General features: G+C 44.8%; 1 protein-coding gene across 4 annotated transcripts in view; it reads right to left on the reverse strand.

The window, feature by feature from the left end:
- Window positions 1–23040, reverse strand: part of Rapgef4 (Rap guanine nucleotide exchange factor 4) — a 279513-nt gene that overhangs the window by 198398 nt on the left and 58075 nt on the right. For 2 of the 4 annotated variants that reach the window (XM_051184480.1, XM_051184478.1), the window contains exon 4: window positions 14815–14961. In XM_051184480.1, the coding sequence (XP_051040437.1) occupies window positions 14815–14961 (147 nt within the window). Of the gene's footprint in view, window positions 1–8239; window positions 8346–14814; window positions 14962–23040 lie in introns of those variants that run through there. The other 2 variants (XM_051184484.1, XM_051184482.1) reach the window with 1 other exon arrangement.

Below are 23040 nucleotides of genomic sequence, written 5' to 3' on the forward strand. Positions count from 1 at the left end.
GTCATAGATGTGATGGATGTTAGGGTGGGCCAACTCAAAGCCCTGGTTCTGGACCAGGGTGGTAGCTGGTTGGTCAGTTTGCCAGTTCCCCCTCATCCTCACCATCAGGGCAAGCTCACCAGTACTTCCCTGGCTAGCTCACCCAATGTCATAGGCAGCAAGAAGCAGAACCAGGTCTCCTGTTCTCATGCCCTCAGGGCCTGCTCACCAGCATCTACACCATCAGGGCCAGCTCTACTGTGCTGCCCAAGGGAGGCACAGGGCCCACCGTCCTACGTATAGTTAGTGAGGGGCAGGGTGAATCCTGTGTAGCCCTTGGATATCAACATGATTCCAGGAGGCAGTCCAGACCAGGGACATCCACATGGCCTTTGGTGGTGGTATGGGCCATGGACATCAACACTGACTCCTGCTGCTGCATGGCCACAGACACAACATGGTCTTCAATGGCAGCATGGACCACAACTTCACCATGGTCCCAAGTGCCTTCATAGGCGACTCACATCAGACTGTTTCTGTGCCTTCTTGTCTTCAGATCAGCCTCTCTTCATAGCGCTCAAGCTGTTCTACTTCTCTCTCCCATCTCTCTACCCCATAGTTGCACATCACAGTGCCTCATGCTGCCAGGGCCACACACTGGGCGGGGTCTCTGGGTGTCTTCAAGTGTTCATCCAACCCAAGCTTCCAAAGGGATTAAAGCTCTGGCCGAAGTTAGATGCAGCACAGTAAAACTGCAGTCCAACATGGAGTCGTCAAGTCTCCTGGCTGAACCGCCATACAACTAGAGATTAGCAGTCAGGCCATTGATGAGAAGCAAACACAGCAGGACATGTCCAGTCAGCTGTCCCATTCCGCATGCACTGCTCTTCTTCCTGGGCTAGGATGCAGCTCTGGGAGTCACAGACTCATTGGGTGGTCGGTTTTCTCAAAGGAAGAAGGCAGAGGCCCATTAGCACTTGTGTTATCATGGCTCTCGTGATGGGCAGTGTAATTCACCTTTTCCCAAGGAGCCAGACCAGCAACCGCCTTCGAGTCTCCCGTTCCGCCTCACAGCGCACAAACCACTTCCCACAGTGTCCAGCTGGGGATGGGGGGAGGCAGGTGTTCTTTGAACTTCCTGGAGTGCCTGCCCACTCAGGCAGGCAGGCAGCATAATAAATCTTAAAAAATAAAATAAAATAAAATAAAATAGCCAGGCGCAGTGGTACACACACCTTTAATCCCATCTCTCAGGAAGCAGAGGCAGGAGGATCTCGGAATTCAAGGCCACCCTTGAGTTCTACAAAGTGGGTTCTACAACAGCCAGAGCTGCACAAAGAAACCTTGCCTTGAAGAAACAAAACAAAACAAACATCAAACAAAAAATAATGAAAACAACAACAAAACATTTCAGTCCTCATAAAGGGCTGTCTCTGAGGTGCTTCTCTCCGGGAAAAGGTTGAAAACAACAGCAGCTTGCCCATGTAGTTCAGGGCCGCTCTCCCAGGAATAGTCTGCCTACTGTGCCCAGCAGCAGGGATCAGATCTGCAGCGGCCACGCCCACTGCTGATTCCCCCAGAGGATGATGCTCTTTATTCTCCCTCCAGCCTACATGTACCTTTCCTATAGCCACAACCTATCTATTATATCTTAACACTTATTTCCAATAAGTGTCTTTATTAGGCGCTGAGCACCTTGAGGGACACCAGCTGTTCACTACTACATCATAGTGTCCCACTCAGTTCCTGACCTTCAGCTCATGCTCACCTAACACTTGCTAATAGGAATTAGATAGGTAAAATCTGCACATTGGCCAACAGAGGCAAAACAGTTAGAAAGGGACATAGGGTGAAACTTAGGAACTTGCAGTATCAGGTCAGTAGTATCAACGTCGCCTCCTAGCCGCAGGCCCCTTGAGTTTAGGAAGCTCTGCTGTCTGTGTGTCTATCCCCTCCACACGAGGGCTGGCTGCTTCCTCTGGGCTAAAGTGTTGATTACATGAGGCACTTCCTTCCTCCTATAATCCAACCAGTTATGCCTGTGTTTTACAAACGGGAAAAGGGTTTAGAGAGACACACTAATGGCCCTGAGGCCACACGACTGAGAAGCAAGGTCGGGAATGTCACCGGTGTAAGATCCCAGTCCACAGTCTCTGCTGCCTCCTTTGCACCAGCACTTGAGGAGGGGGAAGAGGGTAGTGGGAAGGGTTGCAAAGGAAGGAAGCGGTAAATGCACGAGCAAGCAACTGATGGCAAAGGGACTAGTGAGGATGAGAAGCAGGGGGAAAGCCAACCTGAAATATGAAAGACCAACGGTCGGCAAGTCTGCCAAAAGCTTTCATGAGGTCAGCATCCCAGTCACCCTTGCTGCCCGAGAAGAGCTGGCGCTAAGACCCCTCTCAAACAGAAGCTCAAGTCTCTAGGATTAAATGTAGTATTTGGGAAATCCTACGCACAGCCTTCCAAATACTTTTGTTGTTGTTTTGGTTTTTCGAGACAGGGTTTCTCTGCGGCTTTGGAGCCTGTCCTGGAACTAGCTCTGAGACCAGGCTGGCCTCGAACTCACAGAGATCCTCCTGCCTCTGCCTCCTGAGTGCTGGGATTAAAGGTGTGTACCACCAACACCTGGCTTTTTTCTCTTTTCTTCTTTCCCCCCATCCCCCAGACAGGATCTAGCTGTATAGGCCAAGCTGACTTTAAACTCAAAATTACCAGATTATTAAATTCACCTCCGAAATTCTTGGATTACAGGCCTGATCCCCATGCCAATCAAATCTACATTTCCTGTAATAGCTAACAAAATGTAAATTATTCCTAACTAGTTATTACACTGTACTGTTTACAAAAATAATGACAGGAAAGTCTGTACATGTTCAGACACATTCTATTTAACTATTTCAACATAGGGAGAGGCTAGGAGTTAGATGGACTCCCTGGTAGGCAGACAAATAGGAAGAGGAACCAGGATACTAAGATAGCCAACTTCTTTTCAACCTTCTGACTTGAGACAAAAACCTGATGGCTCCTGCTGATGGACTGACTGTCTCAGAAAGTTCAAGGCCAGATCAGGACATGTAGCACAGATGGATCAATCATCCTGTCTGTCTTCAAACTGACCAACTCTAACGTAGGAGAGGGAAATTCTTGAGAGGCTTCACCTCCCTTCCCCCCTGTGCCACCCTCAAGAAGAGCTGGGTACTTGGCTTCCTGTCCCCCACTCCTCCATCCTGCCCTACAGATGGTCTTTTTCTTTGTGTGTCTGCTGTGTGCATGTTTTCCTCACCCCAGTAAACGCCTTCCTTCAACTTCTGACCCTGTCTGTGGGGCTTGAGGTTTCTCTGCTGCTACCTACTTCAGTTTTCCTGCTTTTTAATTCTTTAACTGGCAGAGAAAATGAACTTGATCCAGATCCCTAGACTGTATCACTTCAGGACCCCTAGACTGTGCTATTATGGTTGGTTGAATCCACAGATGCAGGACCACAGTGTGTGGGCTGGTCCCACTCCTTCCTTCCTTCCTTCCTTCCTTCCTTTATTTTCATTTCTTTCTTTCTTTCCTTCTTTCTTTCTTCCTCTCTCTCTTTCTCCCCCCACCCCTCTCCTGAACATTTGAAAAACAAAGTTAAAGGGGTGAAGATAAAGATAAATCTGGTGTCTCAGAAAAAATCTGGAGGAAGGACTCAGATGAAGGAGAAGGAAGTCTAAAGCAACAAGCAAATGAGAATTTAAGGAGAGCAATTCCCAGCTTTGCTAAAATTTTCTCTTCAAATGCATTAGCAGAGCAAGGTATCGACTACTGAGACTACTGTGCACTGATTGGCAGCTATTATCATCAGGCCTTTGCCCAAGGATTTTAATTTATTACTTACCATTTACTAATCACAGTCTTGTTAAGAGTGTTATCCATTATGTGTGTGAAATGTTTTACTGGTAAAATGTTTGGGAAAGATGGGGATGAGCCAGAATCTAGACCATCACCCTTCCGATACCAATCACTGACATCTATAGAATCCCAGTCACTAGAAGAAAGGATGATCAGAGACCATCACACAAAAGTCCAGAAAAGAGACTTAAGAAAATGTTGTTGTAAACCCTAAAAGAGGGTCCAGATAGAGGTTATAAGAAACCACTGGAGGGCTGAGAGTGTGGCTCAGTGGAACAGCTCCTACCTGGCATTCCAGAAGTCCTGGTGAACCAAAAAGAAGGGGGGAGGGGCGGGGGCAGGGGATGAGCAGGAGCAACAAGGAGGGGGAGAGATAATTTTTTCTTCTTTTTTCTGAAGATTAAAATTTTTTGAAATTTAAATTTAAAACACAAAGATGCACTTGTGTGGGGGGTGGGGTGCCATTGGCTCTCTCTGTCCCTCTTCCCAATGTGGCCACATTGACCAAATCTCCTTTTTATACTTTCCACTATCACCTTGGCTCTTTTAATTGGCTTGTTGAGGCATAGGCTGTGACCCCTAAATCCAGTAACAATACGGTGGCCACAGCAGGACAAAAAGATGTATTTTGAGGTGTCTTCAAGTTGACCCCAGATAAAGAGGCAAGTGGAAGTTTCCAGAAGCCACTGGAGTTATTTTACTTCTGTGGTATTACCCTCTTTCTGTTCCAGCTGGGACCCTCGGCCTTTTACCTCTACTTGGTGATGCAGAAAAAGATGGGTTTTGTTTGGGATTCTTAGGAAAATCTGATCCTTGGAATACCCACTGTGGAAACCACACTGAGGAGGTGACTGAAGCTTTGAGGCGCCTGGGAAACTGGACGGTTGGGTCACTCCCACCACCACCCTGCACCCTGACCCATGCCTTCATCCTGGGGCCTTAACTCTGATGCCACTTCACTCCCTGGGACCTCCGCCTAAAGAGCTCTCCCTTCTTCGCACTGCTTTCTAAAACTCGGCGGAGGAAAACGCTTAGGACATTTGATAGTAAATACATTTGAGAACTTTGAGACAATGGAAGGTTTTTAAACTTCATTCAGGTACCACGACTAACGACACAGACATCATGTGACTTCCCAAACCTTCAATGAACAGAAGAAATAAGTTTCAAAACAAACAAACAAACAAACAAAAACATAACAAAAGACCTAGGTTTATAGTGAACTTAATGGATTTTTAAATGAATTTCCATAAAGTGTTATGAAGAATGAAGGCCAAATACATTTCCAAATAAAAAGTGTATTAATTATTAACAGGTATAAATGTCTCGATCAAGTAAAGCATCTATATGAGCTGCTAAATGAGTTTTACTTTATATATTAATGGAATGAGGAAAAAGAGACAACATAGCCAGTAAAGAAATAAATAAGAAAGCCTTGTCTTTCTAACAGCCAAAGAAAGATTTTTTTCAATAATAATCTATACACACACACACACACTCACACACTTACATACACATATACACATATGTATATGTAGTACAGTCATGCTGACCATGTTTTTTGGTGACAGAATGAAAGTCACTGAAAATAGATGCAATTAGGCCAGAATAGAGCTCAGTAGGGAGTGCATATTTATCAATAATTAAAAGTGTGCACACTTTTCAAATTAATATTGTTTTTCCAGAAATGTTTCCTACAGACATAATTCTCAAACTATACGCTATACACCAAGGACAGAAAACACGTAAATCCTGCTAGACACTGCTTGCCTCCTTCCTTTCCTCTCTCGCATGGTACTGTTTCATTCCCTAGGGGCTTGACGTGAACCCACATAGGCATCGCTGTGCTGACAGCCACGAGAGTGTGAGCTGAAGGGATGGGGTAAACTCAGGGTGATTTTGTGCCGTACTTTCCCATGTTCAATAACTGTACACATAGGCACCTGTATTTCATGAATAGCCCCCACATTCTCACTCAAGTATGACCACCACTGTCACTTAGGGGTGGCTTAGGTTTGAACCTAGGATGTCTGTGTAGAAGAAGGAAAATGACAATAGGAAACCTGACACAGAAATAGAGAACATCTGCCTAGCAGAGCCCTGGGCGAGGACACCAGCCAGGGGCATTCTGAAATGAGCAGAGGGCACAATGGACTGGGAAATCCCTCTGTGCAGAGCAAGGCTGCCTTGAAGAGGCCACAGGGCTGGGCCCACCTTCTCTAAAGTTTCAGGCTTCTTTAGTCTAGGGAAGGCACAGGCATGAGAAAGATTTTTTAAGCTTCGCTGATGATTCTAATGTGGAACCAGAAAGATACCAGGAATTCTTTCCTCCCAAGTAATATATTTCGATACACTACAAACGATTGCCTTACATTTTTATCCTCCCCATCTGTATCATTTGCGGTTCTGCCTTCTTTCATTTGCAAATGTTCTGAACAGATAACACACATGAGTGATAGACTGGTGTCAGTCTTGATCTCCCCAAGTCAGTGTCCCAGAATGGAAGAGATTTTTATTTCACAGTGAGGGACCCAGGAGGCTGAAGACCCCTGCAGAAACTCACCCAGCAGTGCTGGGTTAAGTCAGGAATAGCTGAGCATTTCAGGCCAGACCACTAGATCACATAAAGGGCTTTGGAAGGTCTATCATACACTTACTGGTTTGGGCTAGACTGCTCTAAACATTGAGGTCAGAGAGGTCAAGCTGGAGCAAGACTTCCTAAACTCAGAGCCAGCACTGTGTATCCATTTCCTGGAGCCTTCCAGATGTCAGATGTTCTCTGACCAGGTACCCCATGCCTGCTGTGGAATGTGGGGAGCAAGATCACCACATGACCAAGGGCTGTTTTGGGGTAATGAGCTAAACAAACCCTCTAGTCCTCACCACAAGTTAATTCTGGAAGACTCAAGTTCTTAACCTTTTCTAGCTAGAACTGCTTTTGCCTGAGGGACCATTAAACCTCAGAGTGGATTTATCCAGATGATGACTGAATTCAAACAGAAAACAAAAGCTAGTGTTTGAAAACACAGCACATGACCCCTCCATGAGGTCCCGAGAGGCCTCGTGGCCCGGCAGAGAAGGAGAACCCGAAGCTCAGAGACACAACCTCAGAGGAAGGAACCTGCCCTCTCCCTGGGGACAAGACAGACTCCAAATGCTATCGTCTGGCTAACTGGTCCCAGTGATTGAGGGAGGCTGAGAAACTGCCTACTTAGCCACACAGGAATTCACAAACAGCCTTCTCAGTTGGAAATGAGACACTGGGCAGAAATCACTCTCCCTACATGCCTCTGTGGCCTTCTGCACACTTCCCCAGAGTACTTTTTGGTTTGCCTCATTCAGTTCATCTCATTTTGATGCCATGCTTATCTGTCTTTCTAACACTATACACCACAGGCAGACAGCCAGAGTGGATTCTGCAACTCCACGTGGTGGGAACCAAGTATGATTTTCGAGTGTTCCAGTCCCTTCTTAGAGGGGAGTTGAGTATATATTTAGAAGGGCACACTGTCCAGGGGTTTGGATGAGTGAGTGTGGAGGGCCACTGGGAGGCTCTCTCAGGACACAAGCTAGGAGGGCTGTCAACAACACGGAGACAGATCAGGGTCACGGGGCATTTCAAAATGGTTAACATAACCCTAAGACCCAGGTAGAGCTGCCCGTTGTCAAGATGAACATTTGCACGAGCCTAGGCTGGGTGGGGTGATGCAGGTTGGTTACAGCACCCTGCCAACTAGCCTGCAGAGCAGCATCTGGGTATGCCTGGCACCTGCCAGCCAAGCCTTGATCTGTTCAGATCCCCTGAGAAACTTCTGAGAAACAGTGGGGTTACAACGTGGGAGCTGGTAGGGCTTCCCGTCATCAATAATGGAACAGAATTCCCATAAACACTAAGGATTTCAAATAATCGGAGAGCTACCGGCAGGATACCTACTGGGCATCCAGAGAATGAAATACCCCCAGCCTCAATCTGTTTTCCTGCCCAGGTTTGTTTTTAATGTATGTCATTCAAATACAAATACATCACAGGATAAACATATATATATAATATATATATATTATATATAATATATTTAATATTGATGTGCTCAATGTAAGTCTGCCTACTTATTAACTTTAGCCTCAAGAAATGTATTAAAAATCATGTGATAATCAGAAGAAAGATGAACCACCACTCACCCCATCCCCTAACACTGACACCACAAACAAAGATGAAATAAAATTATGGTCCTGACTTGCTAAATGTTTAGGTGTGGTAGAACATAATCAGAACAGCCTGAAACATGCTGGAGCATTTCCTCCAGCCAAATAAAAGCCATGACATATCCTATTTCCCCAATCTCCCACCCTTCACTAAAGAATCAAACACCCTTCTGACCTTGTAGAGCATGCGTCCAGGTTCTCAGACCTCAAGCGAGCAGCCAGCCTTTATCTGAACAGCACAGTGCACCTTCATCGCCGCAGGTCCCTATTCAAATCCTAGGGAGAGCCTCCAAGTCCACAGGGAGGGAGGAGAGCTCAAGGCTCTCCAGGAAAGTTTGGCTGGTCACAGGTAGCAAAAGACTTCTTTAAAACAAAAACAAAAAACGAAACTTCGGTTCACTCTTACTAACTTCACTCCTTTCCTTTCTAATTTGAATCAATTCTGTCATTCCTTGGAGACACTAAAAGGCTGCGGAATGAGACCTCTGTGCTGGCATCAGGTCCAAGTCACTGGAGCAGGCTTCCGTTTGCTTTAAAAGAATCAGAGCCGTGAGGAGAGAGACAAGGGAATGAGCCAACAGGATGTGTGTGGCTGGAGTTCCTGGCATGAAGTCTTGACTTTCATGTTTATTTTTGGATGTATTTTTCTTGGGCCTTTGATGCAAATTTCTGGCCTGGGAAGTAACCCTACAGTAGAAAATCCAAAGTTACTAAGAGTCAGCATAGGCCTCTGCCCCAGGAGAAATGGGGTCCTCTCTTCCCAGGCTCCAGTGTTACCTAGGATGAAGGTGTGGATCTGGGGACAGGCTGCCTCCTGGGCTCTTGTCAAGCATCTGAAATGCTGCTCCACCAACTAATCACTAATGCGAAAGTAAGACAACCTGTGTGAACATCCTGAATGGATCCACAAAGCCTACCCAGGCAACTCCTGACATCTGTGTTCTCAGAGACTATGTTTTTGGTGTCTGGCTTTCATTTTTCATGACAGTTGCAGACAGCTAGGGGCACTGAGCAGGTTCAGGTGGGAGCAGATGCCTCCTGAAGGCACTTTTACAGTATGACTTTTAACTCGTGTCAGGAAAGGCCAACCTGCTGTCATGTCAACAATTCCTATTCTCACCGTGCTCCAAAGAGTATTAACGGACAATCACTCTGTCCCCTCTGAATGGAAAGGAGGCAGTGAAGAAACAGTTGAGCTCTTTGTAATTGCCAACATATCTGGTAGAATCTTCTAGACAAACTACCACTCTGAAAATTGGAATAGAAAGACACAAATATCTTTCTTCAGTAGCATTCATGGCTCTGAGAAATATTATCTGTTACAGATTTATTTTTTCTTTAAGACAGAAACATGTTCTTCTATTTGTTTGCTTTTATTTATCTAATGTTTGTTTTTTTAAGACAAAGTTTCTCTGGGTAGCCCTGGCTGTCCTAGAACTCACTCTATAGATCAGGCTGACCTTGAACTCAGAGATCTGCCTGCCTCTGCCTCCTGAATGCTGGGGCTAAAGGTGTGCACCACCACCCAGATCTACTTATTATTTTTACCATTTAAATTGAATATCTCATAAGACATGAAATAGGGTTTGGGCTATTCCTGAAGGATATTTGGGGGGAATAAGCCCTGCCAATCACTGCATCCCAGAAATGATCCTCTGGCTGAAATAAAATCATGATAGTATACCAACAATTGGGCAAGTAACAATCACAGCTAAGTAGCCACTTTCATTAAGAGGGCTAAATTTATAATTTTAAAATGCCACTTTTATTTTTAAATGCTATAATTTCATTAACATCTTTAAATTTTCAAAAATGTATTCATTAATATATACTATTTGAAAATACTCAAATATGACTCACAGTATAAGGAAAAAAAATCCAGAACAATGTTTATGCAACTGAAAGGCTGGTAACAGCAGTAGATGGCTAGATCTAGGGTGTCCACTAATGTCTTTCCTGTATTTGACCAAGATGGCCTCTCTCATCCAATTCTCTGAACACACTGAACTCACTCATTGCTTTGTAAGTATCTCAAAACAAACTCCAGAGTGTTCTCATGGAAATACATTATGAAATATAAAGAGGAAAACAAGAGGACATCCACCACCATTGTGCTTCTAAACCAGTGGTTCTCAACCTGTGGGCTGTGACCCCTCTAGGGTCAAACAGCCCTTGCACAGGGATCACCTAAGGTGATCAGAAAACACAGATATTTGCGTCCCAATTCATAACAGTTATGAAGAAGCAATTGTATGGCTGGAGGTCACCATGACACAGGAACTGGGATTAAAGGATCCCAGAATTAGGAAGGTTGAGAACCACTGTTCCCATCAGAAACTCTCAGGTTGTATGTGCTGAGAGATTCATAGAATTGGATAATGATGAATCAGCCTCCATCCATCATAAATACCTATAATCTTGGATCAACTATTAATAATGGGTTTAAAGTCCCAGACCTCCACTTAACTGCTTTGCCATTTAGCTTCCTTACAGAGCCTAAAAATGCCACTGGCGTCTAGGAGTTCAAATTATAAATTATAGTTGTCTCAAGAACTACAAATGGCTGCCCGAGACTTTTAAATTCATTTTCTCCTAGGTGAAATTCAGAAATTTCACTGTCTCCAACCACTCCAATCCCCTCCCCTATCCCTCTTTGCCTGCCTTTCCCTTCTGAGATGTTACTGGAACTAGATGTTTTAGAACCTGGCTAATGTGTTTAGAGAGGCATGAGAAGAGGGAACATCATTGACTCACTTGGAGTAAATCTCCCATAATTCCCTTCAGCTAAGAAAGCATGAATGACTTTCCAGTGAACCAACCTAGCATCCTCAAATCAAAACATAAACTGGAAACTAAAACATCAGAACAAAGCAGGAGGAATCAGTTTTCCTTAGGAAGATGTAAGAAGGGACAAAGAGAGGCTTTTGAGCTGTTGCCTTGGCTGGATGTTGGGAAATGTTTCTGGTCACATCATGGACAATTTTTAAAATATCCCAGAGCTGCCTGTTTGATTCAGAGCCTAAGAGACCACAATAAGCCAGGTGTCCTTGGGCTGGAATTAAGCAGGATTCCAAAAGCTCCCACGAACATGGAGAGTGCGTATCTGCAGAAGCCTGGGAAGGGGAGGACCTTGCCTAGCTTTGCTCAAATCCCAGGAATGAAACCCCAGAGTATTCATGCAGCTGCCCATACTCCCAGCCACTCTCAGTCTGTGCCAGCTGCTGATGACTAAGAACCACAGTTTCAGTTCCTACAATCTCTCTGAGTGGGGTTAACAGCTAACGTAAGGACCCCAAGCTACATATAAGGTGTCTTGACATAAAATAGACCACCCCGTGGCATCCTCCACCCCATGACCAGATGAGAGGGGTGAACATGCAAACATAGAGACAGACCGAGGTTCTCCCACTTTTAAGATCTAGACTGTCTGACCTCACCTCAGCTCTGTGCTCTGGACCTGGCAGATGCCTTCGCTGAGGCTCACAGGTCAGTGACACCCCGGCCTGCATCCTCAGACTTGCTTCTCATGTTTTCTAACAGGTCCAACTTGGGGTTCAGCATGACGCTGGATTTTAACTTTGCTAACAGAGGCGCCTAGCAGTACAATGGAAGGCTGGATGGCTGAACTTTAAGACATATTATTTGACATAATCAAGAAAAAAAGTGTCTGGTTATCAAATGCTTTGCTTGCAGTCAGTGCTATACATGCCACTGGTATATATATGCCCGATACTCGGAGAATAGGATCAAAATGTAATGATAATGATGTGTCTTAATCTGAGATTACATTGTTGACATATTTGCCATCTTCTCCAAATGGCCAGGTGGCAGTCCCAACTCTGAGGATAGAATTCTGCTAGCCTCCCTCACCGGTGCCTGACACATGGGAGCTACTTAACATTTGTTGATAAATAAGCCTCAAAGCAAGCATCCTTTAAGCTTCCCCGAGAAGCTACTTCAGACGTGTACAATTTCCCGAGATTATGTGCACTGTGCATGCATTCATTAATAGGCTGTTACACAAGAGGCACGTTGAATTTTCACTTCAAACAGTTTAAACACAGACTGAACACCTCTCTCACACCCCAAGCTCAGCCACATGAACAGGCATCCAGGATGGAAAGAAACATCCAACTGGGTCCTCTGGATATGAGTTTCCTGTCCCTGACCTGTAAAATTAGGATAAAAACATCCCCTCATTGGGGCTGGAGAGAGGGCTCAGTGGTTAAGAACACTGTTCTTCCAGAGGACAAGGGTTCAATTCTCTGGACCCACATGACAGCTTACAACTGTCTATAACTCTTAATCCTAAGGGATCTGACACCTTCATACAGACATACATGCAGGCAAAACACCAATCAATGCTCATAAAATAAAAATAAATAAATAATGTTTTTTTTAAAAAATACCCTCCTTTCCATTGTGAAAGGCTTTCTGGACCTTGCCACTGACTAGAGAGCTCAGAAGGAAGGCTTTCAAGCTACAGGTGAGGGGTGGTCCACAGAGCTGGAAGACCCAAGGAAGGCTTTGGGACAGCCATGACAGACAGCCCTCGGGGTTAATTCCCTCCTTTAACAATTCATCCCTAAGAGGAATACCAACTGACAGGAATCAGCCTTGAGGTATGTAGATGTAAGCTACCCAAGAGCCAGAAATATCCCCAACAGTAGACAGCCATTACGAGCCTCCTGCTATATTCACTGGCAACCCCTCGGCATTTTCTGGGAAACAAATAAAGCATTTGACTTGACTGAGTTAGCGTTTAGCCCTAGCATCTACTTACAGAAAACCTGGGTAGAGGCATCAGCAGAGACAACATGAAAAATGGCCACACAAATTTGGGGTGAGAGAAAAATTGACCAGGCCTGTTAAAGAAGTCAGTGATAAGCGGAGAAGGAAACAAAGGGGAAGAAAGGAGACATACAGAGACATGGAGAACGCAAAGCAAGTTTTAATATTACAGTCAAATATAATACATCTTGTTTTTATTTTCACCTGAATCTGGTTTAAAACAAATCACATCTATAAAACATATTTTTGGAACCACTGGGGAGACACGAAGTACACACTGGTTATTAGATGATATTGGGATACTATTATTCACTGCATATGCACATAACGGCATTGTGGGCTGTATAGCAGGACACTAATTTCCTTGAGATACATATTGAAGACTCAGGATGTAATGTCATGATGGTAACATTAAAGAGGCTCAAAAGAAAAGCCAGATGAAGTGAATTCAGCTGTGTGTTAACTGCTGGGCTAGGTAGCTGATAGCAAAGGTTCATCGTATTATTATTTTGTCTGAAGAACAGTCTTGCAGATTGTTTTCATGTTCGTAGGCAGCGACTTCTCAAGAACTTCCTTCACAACACTGCAGGCTCCTAACTGAAATAAATGGTTTTCTGTATTTCCCAAAGCTCCCCTATCAGGCTGATATATGACTGGCCACAAACAGTGCCTATCGAGGCACATGGTACCTTTAGGAATGGCTTCCTGTCTTAAATCAGTTTCTCAAATTCCCATTAGAGGAAAGGACTTGTTTATTCACCTAGAAACTGGCCCCTTCCGACTGACAGTATATCTTTGCCCACACACCTCACATAAACTGACTTTCACTTTTTCTTCCTAAAAAACCTGAGCTTTGTCTCTGAACTCTACAGAGCAGTTGGAGCTCTTTAATATTTTCTAAGAGAAACATTTCAAACAAGCAACCCCACAATTTATTCACGTCTGCCAAGAATAAAAGTAACAGGCTTCCCCAGCAAGGCCTTCCAAAGCTTTGCACGACTTTCAAGGCTGAGCATCATCCGCTCATCCACCCGCAGGCTAGCTCCCCCAATGCACCAGTCATTTGTTTGGCTCTGGGGGAAACTACTTGATTACACAAAATTCTTTTTTAGATCAAGTTTGAAATCTTAGCCACACTGGGACAAGTGACGAAGCCTGCCAGCTCGATGGGTTGACTCCTGGACATACTGAGCCAGGGACAAAGACAAGGAGCCACCACAGGTTAAAATCCAAAGCTAAAGGAGCTGAAAAGGAACGAGAGCATAAAAGATTCACGGCTCAGCCAGGCCTTTATGAGTGCATTGTCTGCCATGACTGCATATAAGATGATGTGTTCTTCATACTTCCTGTAAATGAGCACTGTGCCCTGAGGGACGCTGAGAAGCATGGGTAAATGCAAAAGCCAACAGGTCCAGCGGCATCCGTCCACTGCTGGGCCACCTATGCATTTTGAAGTTGGCAAGTAACCAGACATATTTATGGCCCCCTATTTTCCATACCTTATTATAGAGTACATCATTTTTAAAAGCATTTAAATGAACCAGACGTTAACCCCATTCATTCCACTTTCTCCGGGAATATGTCAATAATGATTTTTAAAATGCAAAAGAAAATGTCAAAGTATTTTGTTCCCTGGTTAAGAATACATCCGTGGAATAGGAAAGAGGAAAATTCATAAAACACTCTATGGTCATTCAAGAAATAATTATAAGGTATGTCAAACCACAGAAAATCGAGCAAGCACTAAATTAGCAAAAAAAAAAAAAAAATGTCTTGTGTCAAAATGGCTTTTTCACTCACTCATTTAAAAACAAGTTCTGAAAATTAAATTCCATCCACCAGCTCAGAACAGCACACATTAAGGTTTGACTGTTATGCCATTATCCATGCAGCCATGCTCGCTCACTCACTCTCTCTCACTAGAAACTGCATTAATTGACAGGAAGTCTTGGGGCTCACCTCCCATAGTGCCTTGAAGTCTTCCTGCTCAATGCGGAGGAGCTCACTGCTCTCCCTGGTAACAATGGTGGCATGGCGGGGCGTGTTGTCCAGTATGGACTCTCCAAAGGCTGTCCCGATCCCCAGGGTGCAGATGGTCACCGCATCCTGAGAACACCCCCCACCAAAAACAAAACAAACAAAACACAGTCATTAGAAGATTAAAGATGCAATGGCTGAGAGACTTGCTTTTCCTTTAAACTGAAGTACAATTTGTATAAAATAAGAACCCAGTTTCATTGTGTGTTTCAACACACTTCAGCAAATACATACACTCATATCAATGACATCCAATCAAGAATTACAACCTTTCTTTCACTCCTAAACGTTCTCTGTATCCCTGATCAAGTCAAGACCCTCCCATCAGAGGAAGTAACAGTCCTGATTTCCATCCTTAGAAGGATGTTTTGCCTGTTGGAACTTGGCTTCTTTTGCTCTCCAAGTAACCCACATTCCCACGCAGCTCAATAGATGTTTTTCCTCTTGTAGGTGAGTAGTTTTACATTCCATGGCCATGCTACCATTTGCTCATCCATTCTTATCCCAGGACCACAAGGATGTTTCTAGATTATGGATACTGTGAGTACTGCTAATGACAATAATCTGATCTTTGTATAAAAACTGCCAGTTGCCTTAAGAACAAACGCTTACAGAAAGGGGACTAGGTCTTTTTTGGTGAGAAGGAATGATCACAATTTTCAGGAAATTGGAACAGGACTGCTATTGTACCTGGGAATCCAAGGTCCCAGTGGTGAGCTCCCAGAGGCCTCAGCTCAGGCAGCAAATGATAAGAGTCCGAGCTTTCTGACTAGAGAGACCAAGCTTTTGTATTATGCTGCCCCCTGCAGTCATAACAGAGGAAAGACAGCACCAGAGAAAGTACTGTGTAGCTATCTATAAACTGTCATTGAGTTTGTGCTCAAGAGAGTTCTGTAGAAATTGTAAAAACTAATTCCTCTCTATATGTAACATTGGCAAGAGCATTTATATTTAATCTTAACCACTTTCAAACAATGCAAATATTCACTCAAAACCATCTGGAGATTAATTCTGCAGACATTGTAAGCTAAGGATACACACAAGGGAGACCCTTCAAGTTAGAAGGCACACTCTTCCTTTCTTGCATCTAGGACACAATCATAGACAAATATTAGCAAGATTCAGTTAGTGATTCTGCAATCACATTACTAAGACAAATACACACAAGAATCCAGCCCCTTGGACCATGGTAAATTGCATCTGCAAAGACATTACCCTCTAAAATTGTGTTCAGGAAAATAAAAACCAATTATATTTCAGAAAAGGAAAGACCTGTGGCAAATTTAAGAACAGTCACTGGTATATTCTCCAGAAGAATGTCTGCAAACAAACCCTTCAAAAAGCATTCCCGGAACTGAAATATATCAATAGTCGGGAAGTTGGCGAATAACTTTCAAGTTCTATAGAAAAATGAGATGGATTGTGACAAATCACAGACTCCCACAAATTTCCTAAGACAGGGGGGCTCTGGAGGCTGCACCAGACTACCATACTTTTCTATCAATTTAGCTTCAGGACCAATTTTTTGCCTAATACATACTTTCTGGTTTTGAGACTCGTTTATTTATTTGATTACTTTGTTTTTCAAGACAGGATTTCTCTGTGTAGCTGTGTCTGTCCTGGAACTCTCTCTGTAGACCAGGCTGGCCTTGAACTCACAGAGATCTGCCTGCCTCTGCCTTCTGAGTGCTGGGATTAAAGGTGTGTGCCACCATATCACGGCTGGTGTTAAGACTTTTTAAGACTTGAGAGGGACCCATCATGAGGCCTGGAACAAGAAGGCTGTGAAGACTTCAGCTACACAGGAACTAGCTGGTGCTTACAGATTAATCAAGGATCTCCCTCTAAGGGCAGGTTAAAGGAAGACCACAATTACCCAGATAAAGAATTAACAGGTATTTATTTGGGCAGCACAATGGTAAATAGCCACCTAGGTCTTCTGCTCCTGGAGAGGCAGTCTCTGCCCTTCAGGATGCTCCAAGAGAGCAAGCCAACCTCTCCTCTTCCTTATAAGGGGGTCACATCTACACACACTGAAGCCACACCCTAAGGTGTGGCCAGCACCCCAAGTCCACCCACGGAATAAGAAACCACTACATTCCTCACCTCCCTTCCTGATACATGTAGCCTGTCACCAAAGCATGCAAAGATATGGGCTGTGGAACTCAACCTGTCTCCTTGGGAGAGAATTACTGTTGTAATGAAGACACAAGACAGAATGCTCACATTCTCTGGAGCTTTCAATTTACCTAGGTTGTGGTGGCATTGTTACCTGCACTGCTTGGAATATTCCACTGAACAGTGATGTCCACTGTAACATGTGCCCATCACAGTGCAATTCCATCCAAAAATATGCATGGTCACCAGAAGTGACTGTGTTATCAGCCCTTCTTAAATGCCCTTCTTTGTGTTCGATCCAGTCAAATTTAAAGACGCCCAATGGTAGAACACTTGCCTAGGATGCACAAGGACTTGGATTCGATGCAGCATGTCAGTTAAACTACACACATGCTCTCATCTTGAAGTTCTAGCGAGGCAACCTCTCCACATTGTTTGCAACTCCAAACTTCAATTTCATCAGGTTCAGAATAATTCTAGGACAGATTTACTTAGGAGTTGGAATGGATGTGGGAGGTGTTGGGTAGACATTGAGATAACTGAGCACAGGGAGACTGAAGAGATTGGAAACCACTGTGCTTTCTAACCAACATCTTTGTGGTTCATGGTGCCTTGCCTTGTTGACATCATAATCTGGGCATCCTACAGACTCAGGAAGAGGCTACCAAATAAAAATCACATCCAGACATTCTCCACGCACTGGGATTAATATGTTGCTGTGAACACAGGTTGGAAGGCAGGATAAATGTGGGTGACTGTAGAAAATCCTGTGTCCACACTGTGATTTCACTATACCCCACAGGTCAGAATTCAAAGCCTAAATCCCTACAGATGCCTCTGCCCGTTGCCAAACATGTCTGTTTCTACATGCAACATGAGATTTCTTTAAAGCCAACATGGAGGCTACAGGTTTATTCTTATCACATCACTTATCTCTTAGGGGCCATTCAGGAGAGTGTTTGTGACTTTGCTTGCTGACAGGTTGTTCACTGAGAATGGAAGCATTGACTAAATGCCCTGTCCTGAATTATCTTCGAGGACCTTTCAAATGAGAAGTAAAGATTCAAGAGTGTACACGACTTCACAGGATGAGGTGGGTTTAGCAGAGGCTGCTGGAGCCCTATCAGGTTACCCACCTGTTGTTGGGTATTTGTACACTGTGTGAAGATGTGTAGCTGTGATTGACTTAATGAAGAGCTAAATGGCCAATAGGCAGGCAGGAGAGAGAGGCGGGACTCGTGGGCAGAGACAGAAAACTTGACATGAATCTAGGCATGAGAGGAGAGGCATGGAGGGAGTCAGACACACAAAATAAAGAGAAAGGTAAAAAGCCACAAGGCAGAGGGTAGATTAATATAAATGGGTTAATTTAAGTTGTAACAGCTAGTGGAACAAGCCTAAGCTAAGGCCAAGCTTTCATAATTAATAAGTCTCTGCATGTCATTATTTGGGAGCTGGCTGGCGGGACAGAGAAAGACTCGTTAGGCCTACCCACTTCCCAAACCACTGTGGCTTTCCACACAGATCCAAACACACACTCAAGGTGCCGCCTGGAGCATCATCACCCAGCTGGGGAAGAGTGCTGGGCAGGCACCTTTAAGACACATCCTTCTACACAGATGTAGGGCAGTGGGAGGACACAGCAGCTTCTTTGCCCTTCTCTGGCGTGAGCCCAGCTTCCCACAGAAGAAACATACTGATCTACTTAAAAAATTTTTAGTGTATATGGGTGTTTTGCCTCCATGTATATTTGTGCACTGCAAGTGTGCACAGTGTCCTCGGAGGCCAGAAGATGGTGTAGGTTCCACCTGGAACTAGAAATTTGCATACATATGGGTAGAATGTTGTGCCATGACTGGACATGGTTTTGATTGTGATGATGAGATCATGAGATCATGTTATTAGAACAATGCATGAGTTAAAACAAATGCTTAAAACAAACACATGCATTTTCCTACTGACAGTAGAAGCTGAATGACATGCTTGGGGTCATATTTCCCATTTTTGAAACAACTTCATGCGATATTACAAACAAATTCGTGCACACATTGAACTGTGTTTTGTGTGCACATGTGCGCACACATGCGCAGGGGTGGAGGGGAGCACACAGGAGCACACGTAGAGGCCAGAGGCGGGGCCTTTTGAGGCAGGGTCTCTCAGCACTCACCGATTGGCTAGGCTGGCTGGCTAGTGAGCTCCAGGGACCTACCTGTTTCCACCTCTCCCAGCCTGTCACAGCAGGTTTACAGAGGCATGTGACCAAGCTTGGTCACATGGGTACTGCTGGTCTGAACACAGGCCCTGGTACTTTATTGACTGAGTGAGCTGTTACTCCACCCCTGAACTGTGTTTGAACTACCTGTCATACGGGACCAGAGATAGAATGTCCATTCCTAGCACTCAAAAGTTTCACAATTAGAAACATTTAGGATTTTGAGGTTAGGGATGCTATAACCCTGCACCATCATCACCACTAGCATTCAGACTCAACGATGTTCAGGATCTTGTCTTCAAACAGGCCATTATAGGAAGACTTGAGACCAGAAACCAGTCAGTCTCTTTACTTAGCTCTGGACAGCCTGTTCCTGCTGATCCTTGTAAAAACATACTGCCATGTGATTTGACAACACAGGCAATCTGTAGCCCACAGCCTCTCTGGTAGTCATTCTGTGGGGAGAGTTCCAAGTCCACCTGTGTGGATGTCCAGCTGTGCACTGGGCCTGCTTCCTGACTCCCTGTCTGGTTAGGGTTATTAATGCTGTGATGAAACACTATCACCAAAAGCAACTAGGGGAGGAAAGGATTTATTTCACTCACAGTTCCATAAACAATTCATCGTGGAAAGCAGTGAGGCAGGAGGAACTCAAGCAGGGCAGGAACCTGGAAGCAGGAGCTGATGCAGAGGCCATGGATGGATACTGCTCTCCTCCTGGCTTGCTCAGTCTGCTTTCTTATAGACCCCAGGGCCAGCAGCCCAGGGGTGTCCCACCACAGTGGGCTAGGCCCTCCCCCATCAATCACTGATTAAGAAAATGCCTTCCAGGCTTGTCTACAGACCAATTTTATGGAAGCATTTTCTCCATTAGGGTTCTTCCTCTCAGGTGAGTGAAGCCTGTGCCAAGTCAACATAAAATTATCCCTCCCCACGTGTAACTCAGTCTGGGTGTACCAGTCGCTAAACCTGCCTGAGCCTTCGCCATATATCTGCAGCTATCTCAGATGCTGGTACTAAGCCAAAGGATGTCAGCCAGCTCGTGGTGGCAGGCACCAAACACCAGGCAAAGGAGGTCCACACAAAGGTGCAAGGAGTCAAGCAAAGCTGATGTAGAAGAGACCTGAGTCTTAGTAGGCCGAGACTACACATCCTCCACAGCTTTGGGCAAAATGTTCCCTAAGTCTTCAGTAAAATGGTCACAATTTCTTTAATCAGACAATAGCAGAATACAGTTTTTAAACATTTATTTATTGGGTGTGGGGGGACAGCCACCATAACAGACATACCGTAGCATGTAGCTGGGGGTCAGTGTGACAACTTATGAAACTGGTTCTCTCTACCATGTGGGCTTCAGGGCTCGAACTCAAGTAGTCAGGCTTGGCAGCTATCACCTTTACAGGCCGAGCCATCTTGTCAGAATTAAATAGAAGTAAAGAATACAAAGGAAACTGTAATTCCTAACTCAGTCACATTGCCACACATGTATAGGTTTTCTACACTTACAAAAAGCAAATTACATTTTTGCTATTATTTAAACAACAGAGAATCTCTATAGCCGTGTTGTATTAAGCTTCATCTAATGAGGGCTTTCAACGCTTAAATTCCAAGTTTCTCTGTCCCCCCCAGTCTGGATGTCAAGTGGTTTGAATGATCTGCAAAACACTAGAGCTCTCTGGGGGAGCCTGCATTCAAAGGAACCCTTCTGACAATCCCCTCCGTAAATCAAAGAATCCTTTTGTACTGCCTCTAATCACCCCTAATTTATCTGCTTTGTGTGCACAGAAAACTCCCATCTTAAGCAGGGGCTCTCACTGCACGCACTTGTTTCATGGGTACAGTGTGGAAACGGGGTGGTGCTGGGAAAGCCAGGCTTACATGCCACAAGCAGTTAAGATCCAGGCCTGGCTAGGAAACTTGGGCCTGGCAGACTGTTTATAAGCATCCATTGAAATACAGCTTACACAGATGTTCTGGGGAAGTCAGAGTAATTTAACTGATACAATACATGTGAGCATTGTCAGTGGAAAACACAGGAAGGTTCTGTTTTTTAATTGTTCTGTGATTTTGAAGAGGTATCAGAGCTTAGGCCGGATGTGATGGTTCATGCTTCTCAACCAAGCACTCGGGAGGCAGAGGCAGGTAGATCTCTGTGAGTTTGAGGCCAGTCTGGTCTTCTATAGAGTACGTTCCGAACTAGCCAAGGCTGTATAGTAAGACCTGGATGGAAACAACAAAATCCAAACCAAAACAAACAAAAAAACAACCAACACCCTTCCCCCAAAAGAGTTATCAGGTCTTTTAGTTACTCAGACTTCATTCACTTCGGTTTCTGGGGGTCAAGAATTAATACCTTCACTGGAGTAGGGTTATCTCTGAGTGTGCAGATAGACTCTGAAGCACAAATCCGTACACAGTGAATTTTTGCAGTGTTCTCTTTCAGCCTATAGGAGATACTGGCCATAAAGTTTCAAAGCTCTTGCATTTAGCTCATGAGCTTGAATTTGCTCCGGGAATTTATTGAGTCCTCTAAGTGTGCTTTTAAATAACAAAATTCAATGGAACCCAATTTCAGAGTCTGCCAAGGCATCCAACCGAACATGTGTCAAAAGGATTTCCTGCCAAGCAGAAAGGCAAACACTTCTAAGTCCACTATGTTCTCTGGCAAACAGCAAGGGAGGCCGGTCCCTTTAAAACATGTCCCGGAGTCTGCTTCTCAGGCAGAGGGACAGCAGACAAGCTGGCTGGGGTGGCTTGTAGAGGACGGACTGGACTGGCGTGGGCAGGAGGCCACACACACTGAGCAGAGCACCTATCTGATCAGTGCTGTCACCCAAACAGAATACATAGCAACAAAACCACCTAGGGTGAGTTGTGCAGAATGCTAAACCGATCGAAACATCTCTTCCTAACAAATAGCACAGCCACATCCGGAGCACAGGCAGGAGTCAGCGAAGACGGACGACTGACTGATGCCAGCCTGGCACCCTTCACATTTTCTGGGCCTCATAAACCTGTTCGGAAATGTGCCTGACAAATGTCTCCCCAAAATGGTGACGTCACCAAAAAAAAAAAACAAAGTGAACCGACTGAGGGGATGAGTGATGAATCAGGAAGAGATTGGGGGGGGGGGGACGGAGGGAAGGAGGGAGGGAGGGAGGGAGAGAGGGAGGGAGGGAGAGAGGGAGGGAAGGAAGGAAGGGAAAAGAGAGGGAGGGACGGAGGAAGGGAGGAAGGGACGGAGGAAGGGACGGAGGGAGGGAGGGAGGGAGGAGAGATGTGCTTTAAATTTCATAAACAAAAATGCATCTCGTGAAATCCAAGACAATTCACCTGTTCACTATTTGACCTTAGAGAGAAGAGCAAGAGGTCTTTTTCTAAAACCAGAGTAAAATTTGCCAGATAATGGCGCAATGACAGATGAGTGGGTGGGATGAAGTGAAGACCAAGGCCAAGTGCAGCCCTGATTCTCTGCTCCAGTGAAAGGGCTAAAAATTAAGCTCCTGCTGTTTCAAATATGGAGCTGCATTTCCTGCTTTTCGTGTTCTAACACTGCCCTCTTGTGACCAATCTTAGCATTGCAGGCATGGCACAGATCTCCCTTGGCAACTGAAAGCACCAGAAAGCATAGGAACCGGGCTCTATCCAACCCTGCACCAAATGCTTTATATACACCAGCTCATTAAGGCCTCCGTTTACAGGTATCTAACTGTGCATACTCATATCCAGCCAAGGGCCACGAGGAGACCTCAGGGACCATAGAATGTAGCTGCTGGGTTCGTATCAAATAAAGCAACGAGGGAAGTGTCCATTGATGA

The sequence above is a fragment of the Phodopus roborovskii genome, unplaced genomic scaffold, assembly GCF_943737965.1.
Source record: "Phodopus roborovskii unplaced genomic scaffold, PHOROB, whole genome shotgun sequence".
NCBI lineage: Eukaryota > Metazoa > Chordata > Mammalia > Rodentia > Cricetidae > Phodopus > Phodopus roborovskii.